Source organism: Phyllobates terribilis, unplaced genomic scaffold (genome assembly GCF_046119375.1).
Source record: "Phyllobates terribilis strain yellow unplaced genomic scaffold, ASM4611937v1 Scaffold_5__5_contigs__length_657084704, whole genome shotgun sequence".
Taxonomy (NCBI): domain Eukaryota; kingdom Metazoa; phylum Chordata; class Amphibia; order Anura; family Dendrobatidae; genus Phyllobates; species Phyllobates terribilis.
The window spans coordinates 62,308,175-62,326,680 of NW_027362765.1; the positions used below are offsets into that span (position 1 = coordinate 62,308,175).

The window sequence follows — 18,506 nt, forward strand, 5'->3', positions numbered from 1 at the left end:
GGAGGTATAATGCTTTGTGGAGGACTGTGGAAGCCCTCGTACTGCATTTTGTGGTTGTAGAGGACATTATATTGTGTGTAGGAGCCCTCATACTCCCTGTGGGGGCCTTCTTACTGTGTGTGGGTGCTGTGGGGTTCTTCATATTGCCTGTGCAATACATTGTACTGTGTGTGGCAATGTGTGGGCCCTCATACTCCTTGTGGGAACTATCATACTGTGCATAGGGGGGATGTGGAATCACAATTTGTGGGGAGCACTGTTGCGTCATCATACAGTCTGTGGGGGGCAAAGGTGGGGGAATTCACTGTGGGAGTATCATGCAGTATGGGTGGGCCATTTATGTGGGCATTATAATATATATATTATAAGGGCCATGAAAGGGTTATAGTAGTAAGAACATTAAGGGGCTTGAGTACTGGCATAATTACTGTGTACCTGATGCAATACATGACCCTCTCCGATTTCAAAAATTGGGAGGTATGATCCCGCCTACTCTGCCAAATATTTTTTTTTATAGGGGCATGCGGAGGGGGGTCAAATTAGGACTTTTGTATGGGGCCCCATGATTTTTATATACACCACTGCCTGGAGAAGGTAATATTGGTTTTGAATTTCCATGCATTTTATACAGTCTGTCTGAATGTAGATTGGTGGAGTCCAAACTCTTTAGAGATAGTTCTGTAACTTTTTCCAACCTCATGATCATCAGCAACACTTCTTCTAGGGTCCTCATAAATCTTTTTTGTTTGTGCTATGATACACTTCCAGAAATATGTTGTGTAGCGAAGACTTTGAGATAAACCGTTTTTTAAATAAAACTGGTCTATATCTTGATTTACGGTGTTGGCATCCTACTGTATTGAGGGGCATCATACTGTAATGCAGAGAAAGGAAGACATCATACTGTATTGGGGGTACTGTGGTGGTCTTACTTCATTGTGGCACAGGGGTGGCATCATATTGTGTATGAGGTTCACTGTGGGGGTGTCGTAATGTATGCGAGGGGCACTGTCAGTGTGTGATGAGAATGTGGGGGCATTCATATGAAAATTTGCATTCCTAGCAAAGATCCAGCCTTCACAAGTGATTTGAATAAAACAAAGTTTATTTGGAATAAAAGTTACAATTATAAAGGGATACATATACAAAATAGATAACAAAAATACCTGTGCACGGAGACCCCATGGTGACACGTCTGATCTGTTATCTAGAGAGTGCAGTATTTAAAGGTAATCTGTCACCAGGTTTTCGCTACCCAATCTGAGAGCAGCATGATGTAGGGAAAGAGACCCCGATTCTAGTAATGTATCCTTTCCTTTGCTGGGACCTGCACTTTCATCTGCTACTGATCTACCAGTTCTCTGAATGCTGAGCTATGTATATATCCTCACCACCCACACCCAGTGGTGGGATTGGGGGGATTCAGTTTTATGGAACTGTTTGTTACAATAGCAAGATGACTTAGATCATCAATATCGCTGAAGGTGCCAGGAGGAGTCGTCACTACCAGCAATCGAGTGAACGGTGGCAAGCTGAAATACCATTCTGGGCCACATCACTGTGTGGATCTGTGCTGCCTTCGGTGCACCATGGAGTAATGTTCACTGGGTGAAAGATAAGTTAAGAGAGCCAGTATAAAAGCTGTATCTCTCCATAATACCAGATAAAATGTTCATGCAAGGTCTGTTAAGCCCTTCCTGACATCTACGACTGGCTGCATCCAGGGGAAGAGTAGACACCGATATACGTCAATCATGATGATTACAATTCACTCCCATAGAAGGAGTTACAGAAACAGAAGAGCAAGTGTCCTCCATGAGTACATTCCATGTACTCCATGTCTGCAGTCAGCCAACCAGGAGGTAATTTAAAGAGGACCTATCGCCTGTCTGCGACTGCCCTTTTTATTTAAGAAAACAATGAACAACCACAGATTGGTGATTTTACCAAATAACATGTATTGAAAAAAGCTGCCCTAAAAGACCTGACTTTCCAGCAATAGTCAGATCCAAATTTCCAGGTTGCTTGATCCCAACACCTTCCGTGACCCCCCTCAGAGTGAAAGCATGAGATCTCACACATTGATCTAAACAAGCACTGCTTCATCTTTTACTAAGCAGTTACCCACCAGCAACCGCTCTGATATTACCATTCGGTAACCACTTAGTAAAGGATGTAGCAGAGCTGGGTTTGTTCAAAGTGCGATATCTCACATATTTTCACAGTTAATGGGACACAGATGGATGTGAGATCCCACTTTGCATGTTGGGGTCCACAATCCCGAAGTTCAGGGCCGACTTTGCAAGAAAGTCAGGTTCTTTACGACAGCATTTTTTATTTTATATTTGTTATTTACTAAAATTATTAATTTAAGGCCTCAAATTGTTTTAACTAAAAAATGAAGCCATAGTACCTTATCACATCTTCCCAACACTTTGGAAATTACCTAAAGAATAAAATTAGAGATAGTTGCACCCATACAGATGCTCCTGTGTATAATGTCACCGGTTATCACTGTATTACTTGTACACTTACACTATATACTGAGCTCCTGTATATAATGTCACTGGTGATCACTGTATTACCTATACACTATATACAGAGCTCCTGTGTATGTCACCAGTGATCCATCTTTTACCGCTACTCTATAAACTATATACAGAGTTCATGTGTATGATGTCACCAGTGATCACTTATTACCTGTATATTATACTCTATATACAGAGCTCCTGTGTATAGTGGCACTGGTGATCAATGTATTACCCGTACACTATACACCATATACAGAGCTCCTGTGTATAATGTGACTGATGATCACTGTACACTATATACTATATACAGAGCTCCTGTGTATAATGTGACTGATGATCACTGTATTATCTGTACACTATATACTATATACAGAGCTCTTGTGTATAATGTCACCAGTGATCCCTGCTTTACAGCTACTCTATAAACTATATACAGAGGTCATATGTATGTCACCAGTGATCACTGTATTATCTGTACACTAACACTATATACTATATAAAGAGCTCCTGTATATAATGTCACTGGTGATCACTGTATTACCTGTTGTAAGGTTGCTAACGGACACTTAGTTGATGGGAGGTATGTATCACAGAGGTGGTTGTCCTCTGTGATGTAATCCGGAATGTTGCTCTAGTGCACCTAAGCACTAATAGGACAGTTTGGTGCGCCTGGGGCAGGGTTACAGGTAGTTGGAGAGATGGGCGGGTCTGGCTACTCACATTCCTCACCTCTGGGTGTGGTTAAGATATAAAATGGAGGCCGTTGTTTGGCACATGGTCTGTATGTTTGGAGGAAGAAGGCCTCCGGTGTATTGTGGTCTCCCGAGCCAGTGGACTGGATGCTATCCAGCCTGTGAGCCCACAGGACTGGCTTACCAAAGACTTTGCCTAAAGGACTCTACTTTGTTTTGCCTGAACTAAAGGCTGTTTGTTTTCCCTTCCGCCTGGTTTATGCAATAAACCGACACGGACATTTAAAGGAAAGCGCTTCCTGTTTGCCTCCCGACGCACTCAAGCGAGTAGAAACCCCACACTATACACCATATACAAAGCTCCTGTGTATAATCACACCCGTGATCATTGTATTACCTGTATATTATACTTTAGATACAGAGCTCCTATATATGATGTCACTGGTGATCAGTGTTAACTGTACACTATACAGAGCTCCTGCGTATAACGTCACCGGTAGTGATGAGCGAGCATGCTCGTAACTCGAGATTTACGAGCATGCTCGGGTGTTTTCCCGAGTATCTTTGGCGTGCTCGAATGTTATATTTGAGTTACTGAATGTGCATGATTTGCGACTGTTTGACAGATTTAATACTTGTGAGAAATGCCTGTTTGTTAGGCATTCCTCACATGTATTAAAGCAGTCAAACAGTCGCAAATCATGCACATACAGTGACTCAAACTCAACATTCGAGCACGCCGCAAATACTCGGTGAGTACCAGAGCATGCTCGCCAAAAGAGTTACCAACACATGCTCGCTCATCACTAGTCACCAGTAATCCCTGTTTTACCGCTACTCTATAAACTATATACAGAGCTCCTGTATGTCACTGGTGATCACTGCATTACCTGTACACTTGTACTATATACAGAGCTCCTGTGTATAAAGTCACTGGTAGTAACATTAGTGTTATTTGTATTGTGTTTTTTATTAATGATCATTATTGTAGTATCCGGTCACTGTGTGGTGGTAATATGTCACCTGGTCACGATGTAGCGGTATTTGTCCCTTGTATGTCATATTATTCTGTCACTGTGTGATGGTTATATGTGGTTTGTTCACGGTGTGGCAGTATTTGTCCCTTGTATGTGGTATTATTCTGTCACTATATGGTGGTAAAAAGTGGTCTGGTCATGGTGTGGCGGTTTTTGTCCCTTGTATGTGGTATTATTTGGTCACTATGTGGTGGTAATATCTCGTCTGGTTATGGTGTAGTGGTATTTGTCCCTTGTATGTGGTATTATTCGGTCACTATGTGGTGGTAATATGTGGTCTGGTCAGGGTGTGATTTTTTTGCGCATATTTGGCCTATGGCTGTTGAGGCCAGAGATTAGGTGCTGCAGACAGCTGAGGTGACTGCTTAAAATGGAAAAGATGATCTGTGCATCAGAGTTCGTTTAGTACTAATTTTGTAGAAAAAAAAAACTTTAAAAGTATACACCATAATAAGAAGTGACTGATTGGAATGATAGGAAACAGTCATACTATCAGACTATAAATGATGGCACAGATGGGGTAAGAATGGAACGGTGTATTTACTTTTAGCTACTGCTACTTGTATTTTGTGATTGAAGAAAGTGTGTGAAAATTGGTGTGGCTTCAAATAGGCGTGACTTTTTGCATAGGCATGGTTTGCGAACACAAACAAAAACTGTTAAAAATTTGAATCCCGCCCTTGCCCACACCAGATATTGATAGCTTTCTGTTTACACTGTGGATAGGCAGAGAGCTGCCAATCAGAGCTCATAAATATGGATGACTACATGGCAGCAAGTTTATTAATCCTCTAATGATAATCTTATGCTGATAAACAATGATGTTCTAAAATCTAGAGCATTCTGCTCAGTAATTTACAAATCTCTTGAATCATTGCCTCTGTTTCTATGCTGCTATGCTGCAGGTGACAGATTCTTTTTAAAGCGAACCTGTCAGCAGGATTTAGCACTATAAACTAAAAGGTATGGCCATAATGGAGCTATTAATCAGATTAAACCAATACCTTTGGTGAAGGAAAATGATAAGTTGTTCCTGTTTAATCATGGTTTTAAGTTTTCTTCTTCTGATGTCTTCTGTGCATCGGGGCGGGCTGGGATGGGGTGGGTCTTTTTCTGCTCCGGCCCCTTCGCCTGCCTCCTGTGTTCCTCAGTGACCTGCTTCCATTATGAAATTTCGCATCGCTACTCACATTATCGGCAAGGCCGGAGTGTGCGCAGTTGGATTCCACGGCCATTTTTCTTTGTTGTCAATAAAATGGCGCTGGAGATGGCCCATGCACAGGTCGAGATCTCGGCTCAATGACGTCTTCAACGAGCCGACATCTCAATCTGAGCATGCGCCACAGCTTAAAATCATGATTAAACAAGAACCACTGATCAGATTCCTTCATCAAAGGTATCAATTTAATCAGAGTAATAGCGCCATTAAATCCTAAAGCTAAATCCTGCTGACAGGTCTCTAAGTCAAAATTCTTGTTCACAGCTTCTGCACACACCCAAAACAAAATGATTTTGCACATTATTAACAATCAAAACAATGAAGCGATGCATAAATAACTAAGTTTTCAAGGATCGTTTTATGCTTAATACATCAAAATACTGTTCTCATGCCTCATCTATCAGTTCCCTAAATACTGAACTATGTATATCACCCCCCCTACACCAGTTATTGACAGCATTCTTTTTATACTGTGCATAGGCAGAGAACTGCCAATCAGAGCTCTGGAATATGGATGACTACTTGGTGTAATGTAAGTTACTAAACGATTCCTCTTCCTCCTTCATTCCCCGCCAATGCTTCTTCCTTCTAGGACCTGTGCACAACACGCAGGTCTCCCAGGAGTGCACTTATGGCGTGCGTGCTCCCCGCTTCTTAAAGGGGAGAGCACTCACTTCACAAAATGTCCCCAGCCAATTGTGGTGATACATTAAGAACTTAAGGCACTCTCCCTTATAGGGAGGTGCCTGACCAACATTAGTACATTGTATGTGTGTTCTTGCTTCCCTGTTAGATCCTCTATATCCGTTCTGCCCAAACCTGATTCTGTTCGCCCCGTCTGTACCTGATCCTGATACTCAAATCTGCCTGGCCCGTTCCTCTCCCTCCCCTGTCCTTTCCAAACCAGTATCTGTGTTCCTGTACCTGAGCCAGTCCTCTGTCCCTGTCTACACCAGCCGTGCAGTACTCCCTAACCTGTTCCAGCGACCGTCCTGTCTAACCAGCTGCACTGCATAAAACAGTCCTGTGAACCAGCTCCAGTCCTACCAGCTACCCCCAGTCCGAACCTCCATCCCTGTCCTCTTGGGCTTAGCTGCTATGGTACCAGGGCCTATCCTGGAGGTGTACCTGGCGACCACCTGCGGCTCAAGTCTAACCACACCATCAGGTGCTCTAGTGAAGAACTAGGTGGTCACTTAGTTAAGTCCCTCCAGGCTCTCCCCAGTGCACGGCACAGTGGTTCCACATCCACCAGCATGACAAGTGGCAGCAGGTTTACTGGTCCTCTAATGAAAACCTGCTGCTAAAAAAACTGATTTTATAAAATATAGAGCAAGCAGCTCAGTAATTCACACATCTTTTGAATCAGTGTCTCTGACCCTATGCTGCTTTCAGAATTGGTACCAAAAACCTAGTGACAGATTCCCTTTAAGTCAAAATTCTGGCTCATAGCCATGAAGCTTCTGCACACACCAAAATCAAAATAATTTTAAACATTTTCAACAATCAAAGCCTCATAAGTAAAATATTTACAACACTCTGAACATGGAATGGATTCTCCCTCATGTGAGTTCTCTGATGTGCAACTAAAAATGATTTCTGTTTAAAAGATGTCACACAACCTGAACATGAATATGGCTTCTCCCCTGTGTGAATTCTCTGATGTGAAACTAGATTTATATTTCAATGAAAACATTTCCCACATTCTAAACATAAAAATAACTACTCCCCTGTGTGAATTTTTTGATGTGTAACAAGATTTCCTTTCCGATTAAAACGTTTCCCACATTCCAAACATGAAAATGGCTTTTCTCCTGTGTGAATTCTCTGATGGCTAATAAATCTGTATTTCTCGCTAAAACACGTCCCACATTCTGAACATGAAAATGGCTTTTCCCCTGTGTGAATACTCTGATGTGCAACAAGACTTGTTTTCCTACAAAAACATTTCCCACATTCCAAACATGAAAATGGCTTTTCCCCTGTGTGACTTCTCTGATGTGTAACAAGATGTGATTGACAATTAAAGAATTTCCCACATTGCAAACATGAATATGGCTTCTCTCCTGTGTGAATTCTCTGATGTATAACAAGATTGTATTTATTGCTACAACATTTCCCACATTCTGAACATGCAAATGGCTTCTCCCCTGTGTGAATACTCTGATGTGCAACAAGATGTGCTTTCCTATTAAAACATTTCCCACATTCCGAACAAGAAAATGGCTTTTCCCCTGTGTGAGTTCTCTGATGTGTAACAAGACTTGAATTACTTTTAAACCATATCCCACATTCTAAACATGAAAATGTCTTCACCCCTGTGTGAATTCTCTGATGTCTAACAAGACTTGTATTACAATGAAAACATTTCCCACATTCGGAGCATAAAAATGGCTTTTCTACTGTGTGAATACTTTGATGTCTAACAAATTTATATTTCTCGTTAAAACATTTCCCACATTCTGCACATGAAAATGGCTTTATCCCTGTGTGAAATGTATGATGTGCACCAAGAGCTGCTTTACTACTAAAACATTTCCCACATTCTGCACATGAAAATGGCTTTTCCCCTGTGTGACTTCTCTGATGTTGAACAAGATTTGCTTTGCAATAAAAACATTTCCCACATTCCAAACATGAAAAAGGCTTTTCCCCTGTGTGAGTTCTCTGGTGTGTAACAAAATTTGTTTTTTGACTAAAACATTTCCCACATTCTGAACATAAAAATGTTTTTTCTACTGTGTGAGTTCTCTGATGGTTAATAAATATGGATTTCTCACTAAAACATTTCCCACATTCTGAACATGAAAATGGCTTTATGCCTGTGTGAATTGAATGATGTGCAACAAGACCTGCATTACTACTAAAACGTTTCCCACATTGTGCACATGAAAATGGTTTTTCCCCTGTGTGAATTCTCTGATGTCGAACAAGATATGTTTTGCAATAAAAACATTTCCCACATTCCAAACACGAAAAAGGCTTCTCCCCTGTGTGAATTCTTTGGTGTGTAACAAAATTTCTTTTTTGACTAAAACATTTCCCACATTCTGAACATGAAAACGTTTTCTTCTCTACGTGACCCATTTGTTTAACAAATTTTCTGTAACTTTTCTTTTCCATAATGGTCTTTGATGAAGCAGAAGAAAGGACCCATTCAATAGGATCAGATGACAGATCTTTGCTGTGAAAAACTGAATGTATATCTAGGTTAACGGCATGTTCTTCATATGTATCTGGTTTAATAACATGATCATCTGCTGTAAAATGTGAAAATATCAGATTTCCCTCTGAACTCCTGGTACAGTCATCTGCCAAGAATAAGATTGATTTTATTTTTATAAAAAGTGCCTTTAAATTATGTATATTATATATATTTAAAACGTCTCCTTGCAAACTTCCTATATTGTTTTTTTTCACTTTTTCATTGTTGAAGTTGTCTAATCCATATATTGATATTTCAATATGCCCCTCATTAATTTTTTCCAGTTACATGTTTAGTAGAGTCTCATAAAGGAGGCCTTAGGCCTCAATCACATATATTTTTCACTGACTAAAAAAAGTGAGAGAAAAATGACCTTTTACTGTGAGTCAATATCCATCTTTGGTCCATGTGTCAGTTTTTACAATCTGGCTATCATTTGTTTTTATCTTATTAAAATAAAATAAGAAAATGTATATATCTATAGATATGTCTATTTATATATATGGGTGCTTCTCACATAATTAGAATATCATCAAAAAGTTAATTTATTTCAGTTCTTCAATACAAAAAGTGAAACTCATATTATATAGAGTTATTACAAACAGAGTGATCTATTTCAAGTGTTTATTTCTGTTAATGTTTATGATTATGGCTTACAGCCAATGAAAACAGAAAAGTCATTATCTCAGTAAATTAGAATAATTAACAAAAAACACCTGCAAAGGCTTCCTACGCATTTAAAACGGTCCCTTAGTCTGTTTCTGTAGGCTCCACAATCAAGTGGAAGACTGCTGACTTGACAGATGTCCAGAAGGCCCTTACACACTCCACAAGGAGGGTAAGCCACAAGTCATTGCTAAAGAAGCTGGCTGTTCACAGAGTGCTGTATCCAAGCATATTAATGGAATGTTGAGTGGAAGGAAAAAGTGTGGTAGGAAAAGGTGAACAAGCAACCAGGATAAAGGCAGCCTTGAAAGGATTGTTAAGAAAAAGCCACTCAAAAATTTGGGGGAGATTCACAAGGAGTGGACTGCTGCTGGAGTCATTGCCTCAAGAGCCACCATACACAGACATATCCAGGACATGGGCTACAAGTGTCGCATTCCTTGTGTCAAGCCACTCATGACCAACAGACAACGCCAGAAGCATCTTACCTGGGCCAAGGAGAAAAAGACCTGGACTGTTGCTCAGAGGTCCAAGGTGTTGTTTTCAGATGAAAGTAAATTTTGCATTTCATTTGAAAATCAAGGTCTCAGAGTAAGGAAGAAGAGTGGAGAGGCCACAATCCAAGCTGCTTGAGGTCTAGTGTGAAGTTTCCACAATCAGTGATGTTTTGGGGAGCCATGTCATCTGCTGGTGTAGGTCCACTGTGTTTTATCATGAGCAAAGTCAGCGCAGCCGTCTACCAGGAAATTTTAGAGCATTTCATTTTTCCCTCTGCCAACAAGCTTTTTGGAGATGGAAATGTCAATCTCCAGCAGGACTTGCCACCTGTCCACACTGCCAAAAGTACCAACACCTGGTTTAAAAACAACAGTATCACTGTGCTTGATTGGCTAGCAAACTCGTCTGACCTTAACCCCATAGAGTATTGTCAAGAGGAAGATGAGAGACACTAGACCCAACAATGCAGACGAGCTGAAGGCTGCTATCAAAGCAACCTGGGCTTCCATAACACCTCAGCAGTGCCACAGGCTGATCACCTGCATGCCACGAAGCATTGATGCAGTAATTGATACAAAAGGAGCCCCGACCAAGTATTGAGTGCATTTACTGAACATACCATTTCAGTAGGCCAACATTTCGGATTTTAAAAACATTTTTCAAGCTGTTGTTATAAAGTATTCTAATTTACCGAGATAATGACTTTTGTGTTTTCATTGGCTGTAAGCCATAATCATCAATATTAACAGAAATAAACACTTGAAATAGATCACTCTGTTTGTAATGACTCTATATAATATATGAATTTCACTTTTTCTATTGAAGAACTGAAATAAATTAACTTTTTGATGATATTCTAATTTAGTGAGATGCACCTGTATATCTGTATGGACCAGTATATTATGCTTGCAAAGAAAAATGCTATTGAAGCTGAAGAAATTCTCTATTGCATAATGGTGAAACCTGTGGCGGACTGGTATTGTGTTTGCCTTCCATATCAGGAGTCCTAAGCTGGAATCCCCACTACTAAGAAGCTTCAAAAGTATATTTAGAGACATCTTACTGAGGACAGAGTCCAGTTTTCAACAGTACTGAGAATACAGATATACCGGTATATACTTTGTAACAGCCGCGAAGCAAGCTATGGTGCCGAGGAGAGACATCTGTGTAAGATAGTGTATTCTTTGTATAACTGCTAAATCTTTCCGTATAAAATCTACATTAACAACTGTGTGAACATACCCTAAAACATCAGAATATGATTCTACAAGCCAGTTGAGTAAAATCTGTGACTTCTCTGTGTTTTGTGGCTACTACTCACCTGTGCAGTTATCTGTAGGAATCTCCTCTGTACAGGGCTCATCACCCCTCACATATGTCTCTGTAGTATTAATACATTTCACATTTTTATCCTAAAATAAAAATTGCAAAATTCACAGACAGATAAAGATGTTTGTTGAAATGATTTTGAAAAATAGAAAAGATCAAATAGTTGTAGGTCTCCTGTAAAAATTCAACCTGCCGGCTCCTAATTTTAACCAGCAGTCCCCACAACCAGAAAACTGTGAGAAGATACAGAAAACATCTAATGTCTATGATCAGTTTTATCCTGTCATCTCCACCAAGTATAAAACATACACTGAATGGCCACATTGTGAGAAGATCCAGACAACATCTAATGTCTATGATCAGCTTTATCCTGTCATCTCCACCAGATATAAAACATACACTGAATGGCCACATTGTGAGAAGATCCAGACAACATCTAATGTCTATGATCAGCTTTATCCTGTCATCTCCACCAAGTATAAAACATCTCCTTTCCATAAAGAGAAGCTCCAATATTAAAAGGACCAAGGTCTCTAATAAATTGGCAGCTAAGTGCATAATACTGAGGGATAAAACAAGACTGAACAGAAGACCGTCACAGTCTTCCACAAATCATTGGGGAAATTTTGTGACACCTTCTCTCCATCTACCTGATGATGCTGAGGAACATCGAGATCGTCTTGTTTAGAGTCCAGTAGAAGAAGAGGACAGGGACATCTCTCTGGTGTTGTCCTTTTACTGGATAGATCTGTAGGAAACACAAACAGGGACTGAATTCATTCTTTACATACAGATAATTATAGGCCGTGTGTATTTAGTCCTGTCTATTACCTGGTGATGTGAGGGGCTGGGGAACCTCCATCATGACGTCCTTGTACAGATCTTTGTGTCCTTCTAAATACTCCCACTCCTCCATGGAGAAATAGACGGTGACATCCTGACACCTTATAGGAACCTGACACATACAATGATACCGTCATCCCCCAATCCCTTCATAGCGTTACTGTATAATGTCCCAGCATTCCCAGCAATGTCACCTCTCCAGTCAGCAGCTCAATCATCTTGTAGGTGAGTTCTAGGATCTTCTGGTCATTGATGTCCTCATGTATCAGGGGGTGAGGTGATGGTCCCGTGATTGGGCTCAGGGGTCTTCCCCATCCCTCAGACACAGGGTCCTGACAGCGCTCACTAGAGGTCTTCTTCACTACTGTGTAATCCTGATTATGGAGAGACACATTAATAAATCTCACTACAGACATTTCCAGAGTCCTCACCTCTCCAGTTCTGTCCATCTGTTATTCCCATAGATAAGAATGATGTAATGTGACGTCATTAGAATCTCTCACCTCTCCAGTAAGCCGGAAGAGGATCTCTAGGGTGAGGTGTAATATCCTCTCTACCATCTTCTCCTTGTCACTATCCATCCTTGATGGGACAATCAGGAATATTCTCTTATATAGAAGATCTCCACTGAGAGGATCCGATATTGTAGGGACCTGAATGGGAAGAAGATGAGCCAATGTAAAATCATAAATTGTCCCATATAACCATGACAATTACTGGAAATAATAAGAATAAGCATGAAGGAGCATTCTCTTTTCTCATAAGGACTGGCACTATCTAGGCCACTAATTGACTGTAGGGATTATATATTAGATCAGGATTTACAGAGACTGACAAAGGGCCAAGGTAGCATTGAAATAGTCGATGAGAGGGTTCTTCAATGTGAGTAATGAGTATTACTATTTTTTTTCAGCATTTTGAGAGGGTTTTTTTTTTTTTTACATTCACTTACAAAGTCTATTCAGTTATCACCCCAAACATTAAAGGGAAGGTGCCATCAAAAAAACATTTTTCAACAATTGAGAAAATGTAAAGTATTAATGTTTTCATTTAAAAAAAAAAATCATGTTTTTAATGAAGTAACATCAGAATTTTTTTTAAAAAGGTTTGGTATTTCCACTTTTAAACACTAGGGGGAGCAGCTGCTGAAATTTGCCATGAAAACCTAGTGTACAACTAGCTCACATTTATGGTCTGCTGTAAATGTGGGCTGGATCTGCTCACATGTGTGTGATGTCTCCTCTCCTCCTCTTCTGGGTGTTTGTAAAAAGACAAGAAAGAATGAAGTTTAGGATCACAGTGAGGAGCCACTCTTTTGGTGATTGCCAGTAACACTGACAAGTACAGTGTCACTGAGGACAACCGGCAGCACTGACTCTGTTAGATGGTGCTGCTCGCTGTATCATTAGCTGGGGTTAGATATGCAGAGTGCATCACATGTGTGATTAGATACACTTAAAGTAACACGCTGGGAATAGATACAGATCTCAATGTAGTGTATCACATGCGGCCGATGTGGGGCCCGTAAGCTGGATGAGGGGAGGGGCCCAGCTCCGGGCCCCCCCGCCCGTCCTCGCAAATTCAACTGTATCGACTGGTTGCCGATACAGTTGAAAGCAATATTGAGTGAGGGAGCGTGACGCTCCCATCAATCCCCCTCTGCGTCTGATGTCACTGATGCACTTTGTGGAGGCCAATGGGGAGTGCGCATTCTACTCTGTGGAGGCCGATGGGGAGTGCGCATCCTACTCTGGAGGCCGATGGGGAGTGCGCATTCTACTCTATGGAGTGCGCATTCTACTCTGTGGAGGCCGATGGGGAGTGCGCATTCTACTCTGTGAAGGCCGATGGGGAGTGCGCATTCTACTCTGTGAAGGCCGATGAGGAGTGCGCATTCTACTCTGTGAAGGCCGATGGGGAGTGCGCATTCTACTCTGTGAAGGCCGATGGGGAGTATCTCGCATGATGATGGGATTAGATACACCTGTCTGGGGAGTATAGCGCATGATGATGTGATTAGATACACCGGTCTGGGGAGTATCACACATGCAGGGATTAGATTTCTTTTCACTTCATACTGTATTTCTTACTTGAAGCTGCGATCATCTGATCTCTACTATACCAGAATACACATGCGCACATACACCCAGGAAGATAGAAAAATTCTCACACAAAGGAAAATGCACACGCACGCTGACACATACAGAAAAATGCACATGCACGCTCACACACAGAAAAATGCACACGCATGCTCAAACACACAGGAAAAAATACATGCACGCTCATACACACATAAAAATACACACGTGGTGTAATACATGATCCCGCTCTGTCCACTTCTATAGGAGCAGTGGTGTAATATGTGACCCCACTCCATCCACTTCTATAGGTGCAGGGGTGTAGTAAGATAGAATAGATAAATGTCCTGTAGATATATAATTTCACAACCCCCTACATAGAATAAACATGCACTCTTTAGTGCCTTTCATGTGGCACTAAAGGGTGATTACCCTAATAAATGAAAAAAAAAACAGCGTGGGGTCCCCCCTCGCCAATTTTTGGTAACCAGCTAAGGTAAAGCAGACAAGTGCGGGTTTATATTATCAGGCTGGAAAAGTGCCTGGTTATTGGGCCCTTCCCAGCCTAAAAATACCAGCCCGCAGTCACACCAGAAGTGTCGCATCACATTAGATGCGACAATTCTGGCGCTTTGTCCTTCTCTTCCTGATTGCCCTGGTGCGGTGGCAATCGGGGTAATGGTAGTTGGGGTTGATGACAACTGTGATTTGTCACCCACTAATGAAAAAAAAACAGAAAAATAAATGTTATTTGAATAAAGACTCCCCGACACTTTCCCTGGTTCACCAATTTATTTTTGAAAGAAAAAAACAAGCAGGTCCGACGCAGTCCATGGCATTCCCCCGACGATCCCCGAATTCGACGTCCAAAGGCTATGGAGCCTTGTTCAGAGAACAACGCTCCATAGACGGTAGCAGCAGACAGTCCTGGTCCCGCTGCGCTCCACGAGACCCGGCGGCTGTGATGATCAGTGACGTCAGTAACTACACAGCTCATCAGTCTCCGAGCCCTCTGTATAATGGCCCCATATAGTGCCCCACAGTATAATGGCCCCATATAGTCCTCCATACAGTATAATGGCCCCATATAGTCCTCCGTACAGTATAATGGACCCATATGGTGGCCTACAGTATAATGGCCCCATATAGTGCACCATACTATAATGTGCCTCACATATTGCTCCACAGTATAATGGCGTCATATAGTGTCCCACAGTAGAATGTGCCCTATAAAGTGCATCCTGGTGTATATGGCCCTCATCCTCCTCCTCCCGGCGTGTATGGCGCCCATCATCCTCCTCCCGGCGTGTATGGCTCCCATCATCCTCCTCCCGGCGTGTATGGCTCCCATCATCCTCCTCCCGGCGTGTATGGCTCCCATCAATCTCCTCCTGGCGTGTATGGCCCCCATCATCCTCCTCCTGGCGTGTATGGCCCCCATCATCCTCCTCCCGGTGTGTATGGCCCATGGCACCCATCATCCTCCTCCCGGCAAGTATGGCCCCCATCATCCTCCTCCCGGCATGTATGGCCCCCATCATCCTCCTCCCGGCATGTATGGCCCCCATCATCATCCTCCTGGCGTGTATGGCCCCCATCATCCTCCTCCCGGCGTGTATGACCCCCATCATCCTCCTCCCGGCGTGTATGGCCCCCATCATCCTCCTCCCGGCATATATGGCCCCCATCATCCTCCTCCCGGCGTGTATGACCCCCCATCATCCTCCTCCCGGCGTGTATGGCCCCCATCATCATCCTCCTCCCGGCGTGTATGACCCCCATCATCATCATCATCCTCTTGGCGGATATGGCCCCCCATCATCTTCCTCCCAGTAAATATGGCTTCATATATTCAATAAAATAAAAAACACTTGTACTTACCTTCCCTGAACTTCCATGCAGCGCTGTGGACTGTTCAGTATGTTCAGGGCACAGCAGATGGATGATCTCCCTGCTGTGCCCTGAACAGGTCGGAGGTGATCTGCAGCCTGTAGTGTAATACTGACAGGCTGAGATCGCCGCCGCCTGTGACCGCCGCCACCGCTCCTGACTGTCAGTACACGCACTGAGAAAGAGAAAATGAAGCTTGCACTAACGATGTGGGCTTCAATAAAATTGACGCTATCTCCTCCCACAGCTGTGACCTGGACGCCCAGGGGGCGTGCCCAGGTGGCAGCTAGAGGCAGGGGGGAGCTGCCTCTAATGTTAAACATAGGGTCAGTGTCCGACCGTACAGTCTTATGCCCAGGGGCTGCCGTAAGTGAGGATGTAAGTGTCCTGCTCAGACACTTACACGACCACCAAATGAAAATGGCAGCCGTCAGTGGCTGAAATAAAAAAGGAAAAATAAACTAATAAGCTGGTACATTTAATTTTGTATTAAAAATAAATATATAATCAATAATTATTAACACAAAATTACAAGTCGCGGCACCTTCCCTTTAACAAGCAGTATCTTCATTGGAGTCAGTAGCTTAATATGTTGCTTATAGATTCATCTTCCATAAACCTCATTGATGTCTAAGTAACTGCCATGAACACCACTATCGCTGCTACCAATTTGCCATGAACACCACGCGCTCGCGACACACATTACTTGGATGTGACCGTGGGTTGCCAGATACCAAAACTTTTTACCCACAGATTCAAATATGCTCACCAATCATAGATATAAGCATTTATTATGAAAAACTAGAACTATAAAAGAAAAAAAACTAAAGATATTGTTTTATCTTGTCTCAGCTATGCAGCACAGAAATAGCAGCTGCACAAGACTGAAGCATTGATGCTCCAGTCTTTTAACAGCTATGTACTAGTAGAGGCATAGAGGGACACATCTGCTGGACCCCCCGAATTCTCATGTAAAACAGTTTCACAAGATGCAAAAAAAACTTTGGGGAAAAAAATGTGCCTTTTGACGTGTTGATGCAGAAGTGAGCCGAGCTGTGGAGGAGCCAGGGCAAGATGTGGAAACACTCACTCGACACATTCATCAAAAGTGGCGACATACATTATGCCAGAATTGTCGCTCAAGTCTACACTGATAAAATGAGCCAGTTAATCAATTCAGTTAATCGTCTTCCTGCAGCCCCTCAATAAGACTGGCGTATAAATGGACAATCCTAATGAATCAAAGTCTATGTTCCTTTCCCCTGTGTGGGCAGACATTTTGTATATGATTTTTGAGAATACCCGAGGAACAGGCTTGGATTGGCCCACCCTCTATTTGTGGGCAGTAGTTGGCATAATACACTTGATTCTCCTTGTACATACAAAGCCAGCATTTCATCATTCCTTTCATAAAATAACCAATTTATTATTATATAGAAGCATAAGTACGTTTATGACCAAGGAGAATGTAATATTTGCATGTAGCTGAAGAGTGGACCCCAAGAGTAAATGTTATTGTTGGGCCCTTAGCACCCTAGTCCAACACTACTGTGGAACCAAATGGATTTCAAAGGGTAGAGACTGTAACTGCCAGTGGCTAATAAACCCTCTGCTAAAACAGAAATCCTTAAGATATTTTGATAATCTATAAAGAGGAAAACGTGATAATTATCTTTTAGATCTACCACAGTTCTGAAACAATGCAGGTAAAGCAGGTTTAAGGTTGATATTATGGATTGCATCTTGAATTATTTGAACTTCAGGAACTTGAATTTATTATAGTACTGTATAAGGAGTCTGGATTTTTAACAAGAAAGAGAAAGGTGTAAAATCAATCATTCACCTTATTCTTGCCTTGGCACTGGAATAAGGACTCCAATTTTGAAATGTTCTCATGCCTCGCCCTCCAGTGCTACCCATTTCTCCAGGTGAGGTCCAACTCAAAAAATCTTTGGAGATTGGGGGATTGTGGATAGGAATTATAATTTAAACCCTTTCCCAAGATATCCGGAATTCACCTGTTTGAGAAGATCTTCTTCCAGGAAAGAAGAAAACATGGGAAATTCCTTCTTTCCAAGCACCATTTTTGGTAAGATTTCATCTAAGGCAGGACCCAAAAGAAACACTGCCTGACAAGACATAGAATACAGATCATTATCTTGCAGCTAAACATACTGTTGAGGCATCTGTCAAGAAATCATCTGCTTTTAGATTATATGGAGCTTGAAACTTTAGAAACTGACATATTGATTCTTGGTGATCAATCTCACATAGCAGAAAGCTCCTCCTTCCACCTACCTGATGACAACATTAGGGTTTATTCTCCAGTGTCATTCTCCGTCGATTTGTGTGTGCGCACTCCATGGAATTCACGGCCAGCTTCCCCAAAGCACTTATAACAGGGAAATATACTTTACACACCAGGTAAACATCCATGTAGGAAATTTTGCGGCTTCTAGAGCCAACATCCAGAGAGGATTGTGGTAAGATTACCAACGAAAAAAAATTTAAAATAGGG

At 41.9% G+C, this 18,506-nt stretch overlaps 3 protein-coding genes across 3 annotated transcripts in view; 1 reads left to right on the forward strand and 2 right to left on the reverse strand.

Moving 5' to 3' along the window:
• The window catches only part of LOC141271986 (uncharacterized), a 1,184,418-nt gene that overhangs the window by 345,035 nt on the left and 820,877 nt on the right, over window positions 1-18,506 (forward strand). The window lies entirely within an intron of this gene.
• LOC141271978 (uncharacterized) lies at window positions 3,875-12,637 on the reverse strand. The gene is made up of 6 exons (XM_073682238.1): window positions 12,524-12,637; window positions 12,215-12,394; window positions 12,009-12,132; window positions 11,828-11,925; window positions 11,170-11,260; window positions 3,875-8,790 (listed from the first exon to the last, which is right to left on the reverse strand). Exons 1-6 carry the CDS (start codon window positions 12,599-12,601, stop codon window positions 7,202-7,204), a joined length of 2,160 nt encoding a protein of 719 aa, XP_073538339.1. The 5' UTR covers window positions 12,602-12,637; the 3' UTR covers window positions 3,875-7,201.
• Window positions 17,616-18,506, reverse strand: part of LOC141270788 (gastrula zinc finger protein XlCGF66.1-like) — a 90,179-nt gene continuing 89,288 nt past the window's right edge. Inside the window, exons 6-7 of the mRNA XM_073680897.1 lie at window positions 18,007-18,117; window positions 17,616-17,633 (exon numbers count right to left, since the gene is read on the reverse strand). Coding sequence (XP_073536998.1) covers window positions 17,616-17,633; window positions 18,007-18,117 — 129 coding nt within the window. The remainder of the gene's footprint in view (window positions 17,634-18,006; window positions 18,118-18,506) is intronic.

Coding starts and splice junctions, on each gene's coding strand:
- LOC141271978 (XM_073682238.1), bottom strand. CDS start 12,601: ATGGATAGTGACAAGGAGAAGATGGTAGAGAGGATATTACACCTCACC. Junction 12,395..12,523: donor TCTTCCGGCTTACTGGAGAG/GTGAGAGATTCT, acceptor CTCCATAATCAG/GATTACACAGTAGTGAAGAA. Junction 11,926..12,008: donor CCAGCCCCTCACATCACCAG/GTAATAGACAGG, acceptor TGTTTCCTACAG/ATCTATCCAGTAAAAGGACA.